The sequence below is a fragment of the Plecotus auritus genome (genome assembly GCF_963455305.1).
Source record: "Plecotus auritus genome assembly, chromosome: 12".
Classification (NCBI taxonomy): Eukaryota; Metazoa; Chordata; class Mammalia; order Chiroptera; family Vespertilionidae; genus Plecotus; species Plecotus auritus.
The window spans coordinates 27,147,969-27,166,226 of NC_137778.1; the positions used below are offsets into that span (position 1 = coordinate 27,147,969).

Here is an 18,258-nt window from a genome sequence, read left to right on the forward strand (position 1 = left end):
AGGTACTTATTTATCACCATTTTTATTCTTTATATCTATGTTTCTATATATATATTTCTTCTTATTATTACAGCAGCCCCTTTAACATTTCTTGCAATGTTGATTTGGTGGTAATAAACTCCTTTAACCTTTTTCTTGGTCTGGTAAGCTCTTTATTTCACCATCTATTTTGAATGATAGCCTTGCTTGATAGCGTAGTCTTGATTTCAGATCCTTGCTTTTCATTACCTTGAATACTTCATGCCATTCCTTTCTGGCCTGTAGTGTTTCTGTTGAGAAATCACCTGACAGCCTTTTGGGAGCTCTGTATAGGTCACTGATAGTCTCTCTCTTATGGCCCTTAAGATTCTCTCTTTGTCCTTAATGTTTGCCAGTAAGGCAGAGTATATCAAGAAAATATTGGAAAAGAAACAAACAAACAAGCCAAACAAAACAATAGTTTTACTCTAGGAATGTCTTCCTCTGAGCTGTTCTTCCTTTCCCCACCAAGCTGTGCCCAGCTGGAGTATCTGGGGCTTCAGAGAGTTGATCCAGCCCCTTTCCTGTTGCAGGTGGTGTGCCTCGCCTGCAGGAGAGGTAGACAGAGCTCCACCCCACCTTTCCCAGTTCTGGCTGGCTGAACTCACAGAGCGTTCAACTCAGCCTCTCCACAAAGCAGACACAAACCCAGCTCTCGCTGGTCTGTCTCCCCAACATAAACCTTCCCAGTGGATGCTGTGGTGCACCATCCAAAAATCAAAAACATATAAAGAAACAAACAAGCAGAAACCTGCTTTGCGAGAACCCAGCACCCTTGCCCCTCAGCTCGGAGCAGGTCTCCTGCACAGCCGATCTCAGTAAAGCTGGGGCCAAGATTCCCAGCCCCACTCACAATCAAACTCACTTCAGTGCAAGTCAAAAAACCCCATCTGCCCTTTGGCAGCTCCAGGAGGGCCCTCTTTCTCTTTCCCACGCCACACAAGTTAAATGCTTTCTGGGGCTCTGCACGGTGTCTTACAGGAAAGCAGAGGATCCCTTTAGGTCACTGCTGGGTGCAGCCACAGGCCCCTTTCTATTCTGGAGCCACACACCATGGCACAGCCTTTCCTGCAGCCAGAACTCTGAGGGAATCTCTCCTGCCCAGGCTGCTGCCATCAGGCCTGTTCTTTCACCTGGAAAGTACGGATGCTACCTGGCAGGCAGACTGTTCCCTGGATCCCTCTGCGCAACGCTGCACGGACTCTCCTTCCATCTCCATCACTCAGGGTTTGAGATCCCTGTGCTTGGATGCCAGTTCACACTCCCAAGGGGAGGGAGCGTTGCAGCCACAATCCCTTGGGCCTTGCAGCTGAACACCAGCTTCAGGGCCACTCCCCCTTTCCACAACTCCCCCTCTCTTACCAGTCTCTATGTTGTTTCTTCAGTGATCCTTAGACAAAATAATGTCCAATCAGCTACACTTTTCTTGTTTTTTCAGGCCGACTGCGCAGTGTTTCAGTAAATCCAGTCTGTGGCTGGGAGCAAGGACACTCCGCCTCTTATTCCAGTGCAGCCATCGTTTAGAAAAGAATGTCTTTTGATGTAATGATTGGGGAAGGGCACTCTTCTACTTTATTCTTAAAGTAAAAATTCCTTTGTCTTTGAATTTTTTATGATAGAGTGCCCTGATAAAACCTGGAAGAGAAGCACTGAGTGTGGTAGGGAAGAACAGGGATAGGGATGGGGAGCAGAGGAAGAAAAGGGTGGGGAAAGGGCAAGAATGAGATCCCTGGACCTGGCTCCCAAAAATAAAGCAGTCACTGATATGGTCACTGGAGCTGTAAAGTGAGCTCTTGGGAGATTAAAGGAAAAATGGTTCTTTTGTTTATTTTTGCTTTGGGATTATAGAATATGTAACAAAGGCTATGCACCTGGACTACAGGGAAAGGTTTTCTTGTGCCAACAGTTGAAAAAGAAAAGCTCAATTTTCTGGAAATTTAAGAGCACCTGATTTGAGGATCTGAGCTAACTCTTGGAGATGATGAGTTTGTATAACTAGTGAACTCAAGGGACAAGATTGTGAAGTCACTTGTCTGGCTCCCTCTCACTCCGATACCTGCTCATCCTATTTCCGTACACCTCCCTCATCCCCCTGCTCCCTTCCTCCCTTCAGTCCATTTCCTTGAGTGCCTATCACAGGTCATGCAATATAGTAATCTTTCAGAGGTTCAATGATGAGCGGACAGTGTTTTCCCTCTAGAAACATACAACTCATGGAGGGAGAGATGATCAGTATTGCAATGGAAGTATGAATCAATGCAGGGCCCACAGTCAGGAAGAAACATCTAGGAGTAGGAGAGACTTTCAAAGGAAGTAAGAAGAGAGCTGAATCTTGAAGGAAGAGTTGACACTTGCCAGGTAGACAATGGGCAAGGAAAACAGAACCGCCTAAAAGAAAAATATGTGCACATGCACAGAGAAGTAAGAACATGATAGAGCAAGCTGCAATTAGCTTTGTGTTGCTGAACCACAAGGTGTTCGTGCACACAGACCCATGGAAAACCCCTGAGACTGTGAATCTACTTCCGTGAGCAGAGGGCAGGGAAAGACCGAAGACAGAGGCAGGGCACTCCAGCCTGGTAATGAACAGAGCTTATTAAGGGACATTTCCATAGGAGGCACATCCTAGGCAGCTGCAAGATGAAGTGTTTATCCTCCACACTGCTGAGCAGGCACCAGGGAATTAGATAGAACAGAGCAGTGTGCGTGGGGAGGTTGTGACCAGACCCAAGTATGGGAAATGCCTTACATGCTTGCCCTGTTTAAGAACCGCACACCTTGAGATACAGGGGAGAGGAACTGGTTTATGTCACAAGGAGAGCATTGATTATTATCAGACAGTCTCAGAGGGGGTTTGTGAGAAGCAACCTCTATTGTGGCCTGAATCTAGCTCGGGGTCCAGCAGTGGTCATGTCTCTCCTCCACAGATGGGAGCAGCAGAGTTAAACATGCAGAACCCAGATGATAAACGATATTGAAGAGCCACTTTCAGGGGATTGGATACTGTCTTCTAGGTTATGGTGATCCCTTCAAAAAAGTGACAAGATAAGGAAAGATCAGATTCAGATGATAGTGAAAGTGAACAGTAACCAGAATCGGGGATCTCCAGACCCAGGAGCTTATTTCAATAGTCTAGGCCAGAGAAGCCAAAGATTTAAAGTAGAGCAGTGCAGGGGATAGAGGATGGAGATTGGACATAAGAGATATTTAGGAGGTATTTTGGGGACTGATTATAGCTGTTTGGAGACTTGCTGACTGGTTATGGATTTGATGCCTCAAAGGAGATCCTTCCATCTTTAAGAGTCTGTGTTATGATTAATATGCATACCACTCATGATTTCATACAGGAAGCAGAGACCATCCTATTTCACAAAGAAAGCAATACAGTACAGGGAATTAGTTGCCTGCTAGATGGAAGGTCTAGAGAGCAGATACTAGGATGCATCACTAGAGGCACTTCCAAAGGGTGGGCCATGGGGTTTGGCTGATGTAAACACACCTGTTCAAACATTTTTGCTGATCAATAGCCACAAAAATTTGGTGTCTGCTTCCCTTTGCTTTCCAAGATCAGATGTCTATCTTACTGAAAACGCTTAATAATAAAGTTTTTAGCTTCCAGTCCTTGCGATGCAGGAGGGAGTCCACAGGTGTTGTGTCACTAGGCAATGTCCAGCACTCTGGGTCATGTGGCATTAAGTGGAGGCCAGTCCTGGATCCTCAGAATACCTAAACATATTCATATGTTTTCCAATAGTAATATAGTAAATATTCAGGGATGATATAGCCCCTGGGTTGTATATTTTGTGATAACTCCTATGGATGTGAGCTCTCTGATCTGTAAAATGAACAAATTGAAGTAGTTAATTACTATAGTCCTTTATTTTTTTTATGTTGGAAGTCATTTATTTTTTTTGCATTTTCTTATTTTTTATTTTTAATAAATCTTTATTGTTCAGATTATTACAGGTGTTCCTCTTTTTTCCCCCATAGCTCCCCTCCACTTGATTCCCCACCCCACCCCACCCCACCCCATGCCCTTACCCCACGCCACTGTCTTCATCCATAGGTGTAAGATTTTTGTCCAATCTCTTCCTGCACCCCTCACACCCCCTTCCCCCTGAGAATTGTCAGTCCACTCCCTTTCTATGTCCCTGATTCTATTATATTCACCAGTCCATTCTGTTCTTCAGATTTTTTATTCACTTGATTTTTAGATTCACTTGTTGGTAGGTATGTATTTGATGTCATTTTGTTGTTCATAATTTTTATCTTTACCTTTTTCTTCTTCCTCTTCTTAAAGAATACCCTTCAGCATTTCATGTAATCCTGGTTTGGTGGTGATGAACTCCTTTAGCTTTTTCTTGTCTGTGAAGCTTTTTATCTGACCTTCAACTCTGAATGATAGCTTTGCTGGGTAGAGTAATCTTGGTTGTAGGTTCTTGCTGTTCATCACTTTGAATATTTCTTGCCACTCCCTTCTGGCCTGCATAGTTTCTGCCGAGAAATCAGCTGACAGTTGTATGGGTACTCCCTTGTAGGTAACTAACCGTTTTTCTCTTGCTGCTTTCAAGATTCTCTCTTTGTCTTTTGCCCTTGGCATTTTAATTATGATGTGTCTTGGTGTGGTCCTCTTTGGAATCCTCTTGTATGGGGTTCTGTGTGCTTCCTGGACTTGTAAGTCTATTTCTTTCACCAGGTAGGGAAAGTTTTCGGTCATTATTTCTTCTAATAGGTTTTCAATATTTTGCTCTCTCTCTTCTTCTGGCACCCCAAAAATTCGGATGTTGGTACGCTTAAAGTTGTCCCAGAGGCTCCTTACACTATCTTCATATTTTTGGATTCTTTTTTCTTTTTGTTTTTCTGGTTGGGTGTTTTTTGTTTCCTCATATTTCAGATCTTTGGTTTGATTCTTGGGGTCCTTTGATCTACAGTTGAATTTCTGTATATTCTTTATTTCAGACAGACAGTGTATGCTTAATTTCTGACTGGTCCTTTTTCATTTTTTTGGCATTCTCATTAAGGTCCTTGAAGGTCTCACTAAGCTCCTCGGAGGTCTCATCAAGTTTCTTGGCGGTTTTTAGAAGATTCTTGAGTAACCTTATAAATGTGGTTCTGAACTCTATGTCGTCCAGTAGTTTGCTTTCCTCCATTTCTTTCATTCGTGACATGTTTCTTTGTCTCCGCATTTTGCTGCTTCCCTGTGTTGATGGAGTGGCTTTGTGTGGTAGGTGACCTATAGGGGCCAGTAGCTCAGCCTCCCCAATCACCTGAGGTGGATGCTCTTGGTACACCCCTTTGTGGGCTGAGTGCAAAGTCTTGGTGTAGTTAAGCCTTGATTGCTGTTGGTACACTGGGAGGAATTGACCTCCAGGCCAATTGGCTGAGAGGACCCGCTGTGTCTATAATGGAAGAACTGCTGCGCTGGAGACATGCTTATGGTGCAGGACTTGTTTCAGTGGGGCTTTGGTGCTCACTGAGTCTGCCTCTTGAATGTGTCACCTATGGATGTGAGGAGTTGAAATCTGGTGCCTCACACTGACCACTAGGTACACTGGCTTCTGGATCTCCAATGGGGTGCAGGTCAGCTACTGTCTGAGGCCACCCAGCAGGCACTACAGCAAGAACTACAGTTTTTCTCCTCTTTGCTTGGGGTTTGGAGGTTTTGGAGCTGTCTGACCCAGGCTGCAAGTTTGCTATGTTAAGCTGCAATAGGGCAGGCCATTCATATGCTAAAGCCGCTGCTTGGAGCTTGGGTGGGTTCGTAGATTGTGCGGGGCGGGTCTCAGGGTGTGACTAGGCTAGGGTGTGGCAAACAGCGATGGCTGCCAGTAAGCTGGCTCTGCATCTCCGACCACGTCCCCGCGTCTTGCGCCCCAGTGCAGTAAACAATTATTCCTGCGCGCAGCCATGCAAGCAAGCCACTCTCACTTTCTGACCCGATGGCAGACAGTCCAGCTTCTCCCCGTAGGAGTTTGGGTCCTCTGCGTCTCCCCAGAAACTGGAGTTCAGAGTAATCGGGAGCTTATCTCCCTTCGGGTTGAAAAAAGCAACACTTCCAGTTGCCCGCCGCCAGCCCGATATGCGCGTGCCTCCGTACCTCAGCTTTTCAGCGCTTGTGCGCGTCTCAATGCTCTTTTCTCTTTCCTTCTAGTTGTAAAACTTCCACTCAGCCAGCTTTCCCGTGGTTCTGGGTGATAGATGTTTTGTCTTTTAGTTGTAGTTTTGAAACTGTTGTGCGAGGCAGCAGTTTAGGTGTTTACCTACGCCGCCATCTTGGATCCTCTCCTGTTTGGGTATTTTTATTTAGCCTCATTTAACAGTCCTCGTGCTTGGGATGCTGTGAGATGATGGCGGGCCCACGTGTGAGATGGAGCGAGGTGGGAGGCATGGCACCAAGGCTGCTAGGGACCTTCTGACCTCAGGCAATGAGCATGTTCCAGCTCCTCAGGGGCGTGTCTGAATTGCCAACATCTCTACACTTGCGTTTTGAGACCATTAATATGGAAAACACGGGTTACTTCATCGTAAGAGACCTGATCTGGTCACGGAGACGGCGACTCACGCGCAGGGAGTGGCGGCAGCAAGAAGGCCTCCTATAGTCCTTTCAACATTCTGTGAATCTCTGACTTTACTGAGTAAACCTCGGTAAACCTCTTTAGAGATAGAAAATATAAGCCAAAGGCAACACAAATATGTTTAAACTACTTAGGAGGACCTTCCTTATACTGTGTGCCTCCCACCATCAAAAAGTTAATTTAACGTGGCTGCTGAGAGCCTCTTGTTAAATTGGAAGTTTTAATATGAGTGGGTCAAGAATGTGGAGCTGGAGTGTTTGAAGTGGATCTTTCTGGAAAAAGCTGCTGGTGTGCTGTGTATCCCTTTCCCATCAAAGAAATGGTATCAGAAGACCTGCTTATGGTCAACAGTATAGGACGAGGAGCTCAATTAGATCACTTAGAGAGAAGTTAGGGGGTTCAGGGGAACTTCATCTACCAGAAGGCTGCCTGAGAAATCTGACGACGAGATTTGGCTGGCTAACTGTGAAGGAGAGCTGCTCTGTGTTGGGTTTGGCCTGCACTCCCAGTCTGTCTAGCCCAAGCATGTTTTCCTAAAGGCCAGATGTGAAGCACCCTAGAGAGCTAACATGGGGTCATATTAGTTCCTGTTCACAAGTGTTCCCCAATGTGAGGAGCGGCTGCCGAGGAAGCATCTGCCAGAATGGGGCCAGAATGAAGTTTATGTCAAAGCACCCGTATAGTAAGAATTCGTTTTCTTCAACCATATATCATTTAATTTTGTAAAACAAAAAATAAAAGGTGTAAGGGAAATGAATTGACAATCTTTTATTTGACTTCTGTTTTTTGAACCCCAATACCTTAAAACTGATTTCTTTCACAATTCCAGGAAATGCCTATGGCAGTGCCTTGTTACCTTATTCCAGATAACATGAGATGGTTACACGATTTGTTTTAAACATCTATAGGTTTATTGTGATTTCTAGACCCCAAGCTTCATTCCATCACCTCTCCAGGCCTGCTGTCATCACAGAGATGTTCCCTCACTCCCTTGCCTGAGATCATGCCTGCTTGGTTCTGTCTTATTCCAGGGAGAGAGGGAGGGAGACAAAGACAACTTAGCCTTCCCTTTCCTGTCCTAAGATATTATGGCACATCACCTTGTACTGACCTGTCCAGGTAGCCAAGGGGAGGGCAAGCTGTTCAATCCAGAAAGCAGAAGGGTCAGAATGGATCCCTTTCCTTTCTGGAGCTGGGGCCTCAGATGCTTTTGGAAGTTATTCTTCCTAAACCACCCACTATGTTGTGCCCTTCCTAAAGGGGTTGAAGTGGCTTGCCACTGGCATTCAACTTTGCCTCATTTTACTGACATCACCAATTCTCGCATGTGCCCTGTCTGCAGCATGTGTGGTACCTTCATGCCCATCACACATACCGTATTTCTTCTCATCTCTGACTGGGATCATACTTCCTCCTGGCACATGCCTCTGAAATCGGGGGTGGAGGACTTTTCCATGCCTATTATTTCTGTATAAGTCCTGTGCATGCTTCAAGACCCTTATCACATGTCACTCTCCTCAAGAAGGTTTCCTCACACCTGCATATATTGCTGCTGAGTCCCCATAGATTGAGCACTACATTCCATACTACCGGACATTGTAGACTTCCAGGAGTGGTTGGCTCAGAGACCAATATGCATACTTTTACTTTAACCCTCCCCAACACCCAATAAAGAGTTGAGTATTCAGCAGGAGCTCCATAAGTAAATGTTGACAAAACTCAATGTCCCCTTTCTAAGTGTTTTCTTATAAGTAACACAGAACAGTGATTAATTCATCTGCCAGGGGATTGCAAGCTCTTTGGTACCCTGGGATTTGGGACTGACTTTGTCTCTTTCCAGAGGAATGCTCAGAGTCATTCCTCCTTTGTTTTGAATATAACATGCTATGTTTATCTCTTCAGGCAAATCTATGCCAAATACATTTTTTTATTAGTACATGTTGCAAAACACATTCTCTACATTCATTGTGTTATGTGAAACTAGCCTCAGGGTGTGGATCCACTTAAGTCCATGGGATTTTGGCACACATCTTGCTTCTGACATTGTTAGGGGGAGAAGAGGGTAAGGCAGTGAGAAGCTTCTGGAGTTTGAAATTAGGTCAGTCACTTCACAAAGAAGACATTTTATTTTGTTTCCTCAAACGGCATGCCCTTTAACCAAGGCATTCCCATATTCAAAAATCCCTGGTGTCTTCTAAGCCTGATGCTCCAAGATTGATATTCAGTTCAGTTAAATTCCTTCACTAACTCATTTAGCCATTTATTATAAAACTAGAGGCCCGGTGCATGAATTCGTGCACGGGTGAGTTCCCTCAGCCTGGCCGGTGATCAAGGCCTCTGGGGGTGGAGGGGGGAGAGGCCGGCTGGGGGAAGGGGCCATGGGAGTTTGTCTATGGGAGCACACTGACCACCAGGGGGCAGCTCATGCATTGAATGTCTGCTCCCTGGTGGTCAGTGTGTGTCATAGTGACTGGTTGACAAATCGTTCCGATTGCTTAGGCTTTTATATATATAGATATATACCTACTATGTGCCAGGTACAGTTGTAGGCACTGGGGATTCAGCAGTGAGTAACTTCAATGACAGGGTATTGAGAAGTGGCAGGAGTTGTGGAAATAAGTGAGGTATGTGACTGTATATGGAGGAGGGTGACAGTGACATGGGAGAGATTAAGACAAGTACAGGTATAACTCTAGTAGAGGCCAAAATCCAAGTGACACCAAAGGAGACCAAGTTACACTGAGTCAAAGGAAACAGGGCACATATTTATCCTGGGGTAAAATTAAGAAAGCTTTTATGGAGGGAGTGGCATTTAGATGAGTTTAAAAAATGCCGGTTGATTATTATTTTCTCTCCACCTCAAACCCATTCTTTTATGCTCTGCTTTCTGATGCTGGGCCTGGGACTCTGAAAAGCCATTCAGAAGCCAGGAAAAGAAGGTGCTTGTTCCTTCCTGTTTCTGTCAGTATTGCTGCAGCAAATGTCTTCATCCAGGCAGCCATGCTGGCTCCATAGCTGGTTCCAGTTTACAGTGGTTCCAACATTGTAGGTCCACTATCCGTGTCCTCAGAGGTGAGGTCCTAGCTCTGCTCTGACTCTCTAAGCTTCTCAGGTTCAGTAATCCCAGTTTCTTTCCTTTGTCTCTTCAGCTCTGTCTGGAGGTGGTAGTTCCTTCTGTAGTTACCACCTCTGATATTTTGTGTTCTCTTCTGGTCTTTTAGTGTCTTTGACATCTTGCCAACAATTAAAAAAATTAAAATATTTTTATTGCTTTTAGAGAGAGAGGAAGGGAGAGGGACAGATAGAAACATCAATGAGACGGAATCATCCGTTGGCTGCCTTCTGAACACCTTCTATTGGGTATTGAGCTGGCAACCTGGGCATGTGTCCTGACCAGGAATTGAACCAATGACCTCTTGGTACATGGGATGATGCTCAATCCACTTAGCCACACTGGCCGGGCTTGCCATATTTTCAGAGGCCTGTGCCAGGAGGGAGCATGATCCGAGGTTTCTAGTTCCTGATTAGACATTGACTGATGCAGAAGTTGGCCCAAGAAAGGGTCCACAGAAAGGACACTCAAAAGAGATTTGGGAGTTGGTTTGGTCATGTCCTTTGACTTGAACGTAGTGCTGAATTCTTTGACAGTAATGAATCAGGATGCAATAATCCATGGCATATTAACCGCATTATTACCCATGTTTGATTTTGAGGAAGTACCTACTGAAGCCAGGGCCTTGGAGGACCCAGTGGCTGGGGCACTTACCCGTGTGACAATAGTGATGTCCGCAACACAACGTCAATGGGAGGGATGACTACTACTGAGCACACTGAAGCACTTAGAAATGAAAAGGACAAACTCAAATTTTTAGACTCTCAGCACAATTCACAGTCAGAGAGCCGGAGAGCTCCTGTTATAGACCCTAAAAGCTTTTATTTCTTGTAGCTTCAGAGCTAACCTTGCTGAAAATCAGAACAAATTTTACCTTTGAAGGTTTTAGAACTATAACGTAGACTGCATCCTCAACTTCATCAAGCCTTTCAATGAAGCTGAGACTCTTGAATCCTTGAGCCACTCTGAGGCCCTCTTACAGTGAAGGCAACCCACCTGCCATGACTGAGGGATGCTAAAGATTCTGTAATAATCTCACCTGGGGCTCTTGCTTTGCAAAAGGATGGCTGTTCCCAAGATCTACCCCAACCCACCCTTTGTGGCCATTAGATTCATAACCAGACAGACCTCAGCCTACTCCAGGGGAATAAGTACAAAGTCTGATGCAGGAGGAAAGAGTTTAGATTTCAGATAGGTTTGGAAGATGCTTGGATTTTTAAGCAGGAAGATAATGATAAATATAGACATGGAGATGGGCTTATTCAGGGAGCAAACTGTAAATCATACAATTAGTCTGGAACATGGTTACAAGTGTTAAAGGGAAAAAAACACAAGAGCCACACCCATGTACTTGATCAAAGGGGCCTGGAAAATACATCTCAGATCTGTCTGTTGGGATTAAATTAGAGAAGCAGAACCAGGGATTTGACCATAAGCAATTGTGGGCACACCTTAAGTGTGGTCTCTACAAAGCTGCCATCTTCATATCTGGTGCTGGAGCTTGAAGCCCACAGGGCAGGTAGTTGGGACAGGACAGGAAGAGAGGGTGGTGTCAGGTGGGAGAGCAAAGGCAAGGTGGAACCATAAGCTTGGGACTATGTCAGTCTATCTCTGCTTCCAACATTGGTGATGATGATGATATGGGTGTTAAATAGAAGATGCTGGTGTCCTTTGTCAGCAGAGCTAAACCCACCTGACTCAAAAATCAGAGAAAGAAGTTGATGGAGGCCCCGTGGGAAGGTGGGGCTCTGCTGCCCACACCAACGAGGGAGCCCACAGAGAAATGAGAATGTGCATGAACTCCAAGTTGACACATTACAAAGCCACAACACCTGAATTGACAGAGGAAAGGGGGTTTTCACCTCATAGAGTAGTTTCCTGTAGCTTGAGTGGTTTCTTCTGGGTGTGTATACAGGAGTGGAGGAGTGTAAAATGAGCCTGGGCCTGTTAGTCAAGCAAGGTCACTTTAGTCAAGAAGATCAGCATTTATCTATCAGCTTCGTTACAAAGTAGGTCAACATATTACACTGGATCCTGGTGGCAATAGGAAACAAGTATGATTGACAATCTAGTTTTCATTTCAAAAAGTTTAAAGCCATTAGCACAGCATAATGTTCTCTGTGGGTCTCAGCTCTCCCCATTTTTTTTGTTTTAAATAATATTTTTTCTTTTTTAATTACAGTTGACGTATATATAATATAGTAGTTTCAGGTGCACATTGCTATCTCCTAAAACTGAATCCTCTGAGGGTAGGGACTTGGTTTTGTTTGCTGCTGTATCTCCAAAATAGAGCTGGGAAAATATCTGTTGGATGAATGAGTGAATCAGTTCTCAACTCTCTGTTGTTCCTAAGAGCTCTAGGGTGATAAGTCGAGAGAGAAAGAGAGAGAGAGAGACATTTATATAACTTACGAAGTGATCAACCTGATAAATTTAGTACCCATCTTACCCACCTGTATTAACAAATTCTCCAGCTTCCCCCACAACTATTCTTGCCTCAATGTCTCTACCTGGCATACATTTCCCTGCCCCTTCCCTCTTCCTTTGCAAGTTCCATTTTCTCCTTTGTGAATATTACTTATGCCAACATTCATCCCAGTAGGATGGAAATAATCCAGATTGAGTTATCACTAGACTGTGACCTTCCTGAAGATGAGACCCTTCTGGGGTCCCCACTGCCTAGCACAGTGTCTGGCCCTTAAAAGGTTTTCCATAGATGCTTATTGGTTGAATTAAGTTCCAAGAGCTTCTCATCAAACATTTTGCTTGTATGATTTTTCAATTTTATTATTGAGTTTGATGAATTAAGGCTTCTGATCACTGTCAGACCTAGAGAGGCAACATATTTCTATATTTGAAGACAATTAAAAAGAAACAGTAAAATGGCTCCTAGATACTTTTTCCTTCAGAAAAGCATCTACAAATAGACTCAGGTTATCAAGAGGGAAAGGGAAAACCACTCCTTTTGTGAGTTGTGCTCCAAGGCACTGGCAAATGTCTCATTCTTCCACATTGTCTTCATAATTATCGGTTTCTTTAATCTTGAGACTTCCAGGTGAGTTATAATTATAAAGAATCTTCACTTTTTTGATGTAGATGAAGTTAAACCATCTTCGGAAGCTCTGTTTAATAACGGAGGAGGTCATTTTACGGGCTACTTTCTTAAAAAGTTCGTAGGTTGTTTTTGCCAGCTCCCTGACCAGTGGGTCTTCATCCAGAAGCACTCGTTCGACAGCTGTAATGGCAGAAGGGCCCTTAGTTCAAGGCATCTGTCTCAGAGTCTGAGAAGCTCTAACTCTGAACAGCCCCACCTTTCAGAGTCCTCCTCTATCTTCTCCTCCCCCACCCCCAATTTTTATTAATTTGACTGATAGCATCCAGGAAGTTTTATCCAGACATCATTAAAAGAAAAATGGAAATATTCACTAAACATTTATGGAGTGTCTATTATGTGCTGAGCATTTTTCTAGACAGCATAAACATATATTCACAAAGAGGTTCAATATAGCTCATAATAATGAAAAAAGTTGGACTCAGTCTAAATGTTCTTCAATAGGGAACTACTTTAAAATTGGAATATCATGAGCCCAGTTCTTCCTTTGATTCCTCTCCTAACCACCAACCTCCTGCCATCCTTGGCACTGTTATGTATGAATAAGTAAAAAAAAGTTATAAAACAGTTAGGGTTGTTTTGAAAATAACCATGTAATAACTTACATTCTTTAAAAATGTCTGGGATTATATATATAACTAGAGGCCTGATGCACGAAATTCTTGCAAGAGTAGGCCTTCCTTCCCCCAGCTGCCGGCACCGGCTTCCCTCTGGCAGTCGGACCTGGGCTTCCCTCCGACCACCAGCAGGCACCCAGGACCCTGGCTTCCCTCGCAGCCCCAGCTTCGTCTGGAAGGTCATCCAGAAGGATATCTGGAAGGATGTCTGGTCTACTTATATTATATACTTTTATACTTTTATTATTATAGATGATAGGCTAATATCATTATTTCCAGGTCCCAGGTTTGTGGAAAGTTCTTTCTTTCTTTCTTAAAAAGAAATAGGGGAGCCCAGCCTGTGTGGCTCAGTGGTTGAACATCAACCTATGAACCAGGAGGTCATGGTTCGCTTCCTGGTCAGAGCATATGCCCAGGTTGCAGGTTTGATCTCCAGTAGGGGGTGTGTAGGAGGCAGCTGATTAATGATTCTCTCTCATCATTGATGTTTCTATATCTCTCTCCTCCCTTCCTCTCTGAAATCAATAAAAATATATTTTAAATTATTTAAAAAAGAAATGGGGGCAGGGGGAAAGTACAGATTTAGGAAAAAAGAGAGAGAGAGGAAAAGGAATAGGAGAAGGAGAGAAAGAAGAAAAAGGTTTGGAGAGACATAGAGAATTTACCAGGCAGTCAAGAAATATGTAGTGAATAAATGAGTGAATACATGAATGAATGAAAAAGGAAGGAAGATAATGATGTGTCAATGTAGGTTCATCAGTTATAACAAATATACCATGTGGTGGAGGATGCTGATAATGGGGTGGCTGCACATGTGTGGGTGCAGGAGATATATGGGAAAATTCTATATGTTTCACTCAATTTTGCTGTAAATTTGAAACTGTTCTACCTTGTTTGTAATTCTGATCTCGGTTTGGGAAATAGAGGCTGAGAGAGAGAGATGCCAAAGATCCCAACATTTTGATAGAATAAATAATACCCTTCTTTAAGTTTCTCTTAAAGGTGCAAGTGTATATTACTATCTCCTAAAACTGAATCCTCTGAGGGTAGGGACTTGGTTTTGTTTGCTGTTGTATCTCCAAAATAGAGCTGGGAAAATATCTGTTGGATGAATGAGTGAATCAGTTCTCAACTCTCTGTTGTTCCTAAGAGCTCTAGGGTGATGAGAGAGAGAGAGAGAGAGAGAGAGAGAGAGAGAGAGAGAGAGAGAGAGAGAGAGAGAAGGGGAAGGGGAAGGGGAAGGAGAATGGGAAAAGGGAGCCCCTTAACCCAGTTCTTCCTTTGATTCCCCCCTTACCACCACCCTCCTCCCATCCCCGGCATCTTTAAAGAACTCATGTGACTAGAATCACAAATAGTGAATTTATTTAGACCTGTGCATGAAGATTTCATTATACCTTCAACACTTACCCTCCATAATGACTTCAATATCATCTCTGAGCAGTAAATGTCTACCCAGTATTGCCAAGTACCCTATACACAAAATAAAACCCCAAAACACATTATGAAAATACATTCTCCGATGTTATCTAGCTATTATCATTGCCTTCTTCAAAGCAAAGCATCTCTAGATTATCCTTGGGTCCTCTTTTAGTGCTCTTACATACTTATTAATTTAATAAAACTCTATTGAAAAATATGTATGTTTGTAAACATGCACACAAACTAATTGCACAGGTCAGTGAATGACCACAAAGTGAAGACTTCTAGCTACCACCTAAATGGAACATGCCTAGCATCCCAGAAGCCTTCCTTATGCTCTTTCCCAATCTGCTCCTCTATCCCTCAGAATACATTCTTTTGGATCTGCCTTCTCTTGCTCAACATTATCTAGGATTCATCCATGTTCTCTAATGGGGCAATAGTTCATTTATTTTCATTGCTAATGGCAAAGGTTGGCCATTGAAGTTTTCTTGAAAGAGAGCCATGCTCATGTGTTCCTATGTGTACATATCATCTCTGGCTGCTTTCACCCACACCAGTAGACTTGTGACATAGACCAGCCATTTTCAACCTTTTCATCTCATAGCACACATAAACTAATTACTGAAATTCTACAGCATACCAAAATATATATTTTTTGTCGATCTGATAAAAAAATAATTTTGATTCATTCACACCAGATGGCTATTGTTGTGTTGGCTGTTGTCATTTATTTTGACAATCTAAGGGAAAAGAGGTTAGTGCCCTCTATTAAATAGTCAGGTATTGCATGTTTTAAAAATTCCCACCGCACAGTGGTTGAAAATCACTGACATAGATCATATGGTACTCCAAGCCTGAAATATGTACTAGTGATATTGCATCCTTATGAACTCAGCATTTTTAATCCATTCTGCTGCTGATGGTCAATGTGTGTTTCCAATTTTGGTCTACTATAAATAATGTTATTATTATGGGAATTCTTGTATATGGATTTTGATACACATTTGTATGCATTGATGTTTGGTATCCAGCTGGGAGTGGATTTACTGACCGATGGATATGCTATGTTCACCTTCAATAGTTACTGCCAAACAGTGCAAAGCAGTTGTACTAATAATTTTTACTCCCCAAATCGGTGTATGAACATTTCCATTGCTCCACACTCTAACATTTGTTATCATTTGTTAATTTTTTTTCCCTTTTAGTTATTCTAATGGGTTTGGTGGTAGTATCACATTGTGATTTTAATTCACTTTTTTTGTGACAATTCATAAGAGTTTTGTATATTTATTGGTAATTTGGATATTCTTTTGTGACATGCCCATTCAAGTAAGCCTCTTTCCTGGTTTTATATATAGTTGCCTATATTGTTCTTACTTGTAGGCATTTAAAAAAAATTCTGGATACTAATTTTTTTCATTGTTACACACCTTAGAAATACTAGTGTCTTCTCTTACCCTGTCACTAAACTTTCACATTTATATTGTGTGTTTTTTTAATGAACATGCATCTTTTGTTTTTACATAGTCCAATTTATTATCTTTTCTATTTATGGTTAGTGAATTTTTTGGGTCTGATAGGAAATTTTGGCCTGCCTCAGGAATATTATAATGATATTCTCCTGTATTTAATTCTAGAAGCTTTATGGTTTTACCTTTCACACTTTTGGATTGTAAATCCAACTGGAATTATATATCATACAGTACAAGCCAAGATTTTTTTATGTACCTGTGCAATAGATCCAGCACAATTATGAGAAGAAACTATCCTTTTCCTACTACTTTGCAAGGTCACTGTATAAGTGTGGGTCTATTTCTAGGCTTTCCATTCTGTTTCACTGTTCTGTCCATCTTTGCATGAGTAACAAATTGTCTACAATTCTGTAACTTTATAATAAATCTTTATATCTGGTGGGACTAGTAGCCCACATTTTTTCTTCAAGAGTATCTTGACCTTTCACTTTTCTGCATACTTTTAGAATAGACTTGTCAAGATCTATGAAATTATCGGTTGGCATTTTTATTTTCAGTTATATAGAACTTGTTGGTTGGTATTTCTCAACAGGTGTGCAGTGGGGATTCTTGATGGGACAATTTGTGAGTAACATTGTCACAATTATTACTGACTATTAAGCATATCCTTGCCCTTTAAATGCATTCATGGGCATTAAATGCTGTACCAACCTGGAAGCAAACTGGCAAGGGAGCTGGGGGGTTTAGACCATAGAGGTTAGCCTGCAGAGGCCCAGAGAAAAGCAAGAATTAAGTAAATACTGCAAGTCTTTTTGCCAGCCATTCATTCTTGAGTTGACTGAATTCCATCCTTTAATTATTTCTCAAGAAGGATTCATGGCAATGCTTTATCCTGAGTTCTTGTGTTTTTTTGAAAATGTTTTCCTGTTATCTTCAGAGTTGGGTATAATTTTTCAGTCACAGTTTTTTTCCACTTAGGATTTTGTAGGCATACTCTACTGTATTTTAGAGGTTAAAACTGAAATAGAGAAATCAGATACCAGATTTTTTTTTAACTTACAGTGACTTTTTATTGCTTAAATTCTCGAAGAATTCTTTAAATCTGAAGTTCCATAACTTTATCAGGAAATGTCTTAATGTTGCATTCTGTATAAAATATTTATCAAAAAATTATTTACCATCTCAGTATATTTAATCAAGTCTATTTTATTCCTTAAATTATATCTTTGATTACTTTTTTCTGTTCTCATTGTTTATTTAATTAATTTATTTATTTATGCCTTTTTACATCTCTTTTATGAATCTTCCATATGTAATCATTGCTCCTTAATTTTTCAAACTGTTTCTTGCTGGTTTTCATTTCATTTTCCAGTGTTTCTCAACCCTGTATTCCTTATCCCTTACTGGGTTTTCAACAATATGTATTTTCTCTTACGCTGGTTGCAATGCAGTTTCTTTTGTGATGGTTATATATTTTTTTCTTACACGTGCCTCCTATGCTTTGGAAGCGTGTTTTTGATGTGCTCCCACTACCCCATCATATATTGACTGTGTGCTTGTATCTATACTTTAGATCTTTATTTCAAAAAGTTTTAAAGATTCTTGGAGATTTAAAAAATGCGTATTTTTATTGATTTCAGAGAGGAAGGGAGATGGAGAGAGAGAGAAAAAAACATCAGTGATGAGACAGAATCATTGATCAGCTGCCTCCTGAATGCTCCCTACTGGGGATTGAGCCCACAACCCGGGCATGTGCCATGCCCCAGAATCGAACCGTGACCTCCTGGTTCATAGGTTGATGCTCAACCACTGAGCCACACCAGCCGGGCATGTAGATTTTTATCATGATTTTCATCTGCTCTGTAGAAACGTTTTATAAAATTTGTTTCTTATCTTTCTTTCCTCTCCTTCCCTCTCCTTCCTACCT

The 18,258-nt window shown here is 42.2% G+C and overlaps 1 protein-coding gene across 1 annotated transcript in view; it reads right to left on the reverse strand.

Annotated features, from left to right (window-relative positions):
• Positions 1-12,704: 12,704 nt before the first annotated feature.
• The window catches only part of MROH9 (maestro heat like repeat family member 9), a gene marked incomplete at both ends in the record, with an annotated part of 43,317 nt that continues 37,763 nt past the window's right edge, over positions 12,705-18,258 (reverse strand). The window contains 2 exons of the mRNA XM_080647815.1: positions 12,705-12,940; positions 14,845-14,907. Of these exons, the coding sequence (XP_080503941.1) occupies positions 12,705-12,940; positions 14,845-14,907 (299 nt within the window). The remainder of the gene's footprint in view (positions 12,941-14,844; positions 14,908-18,258) is intronic.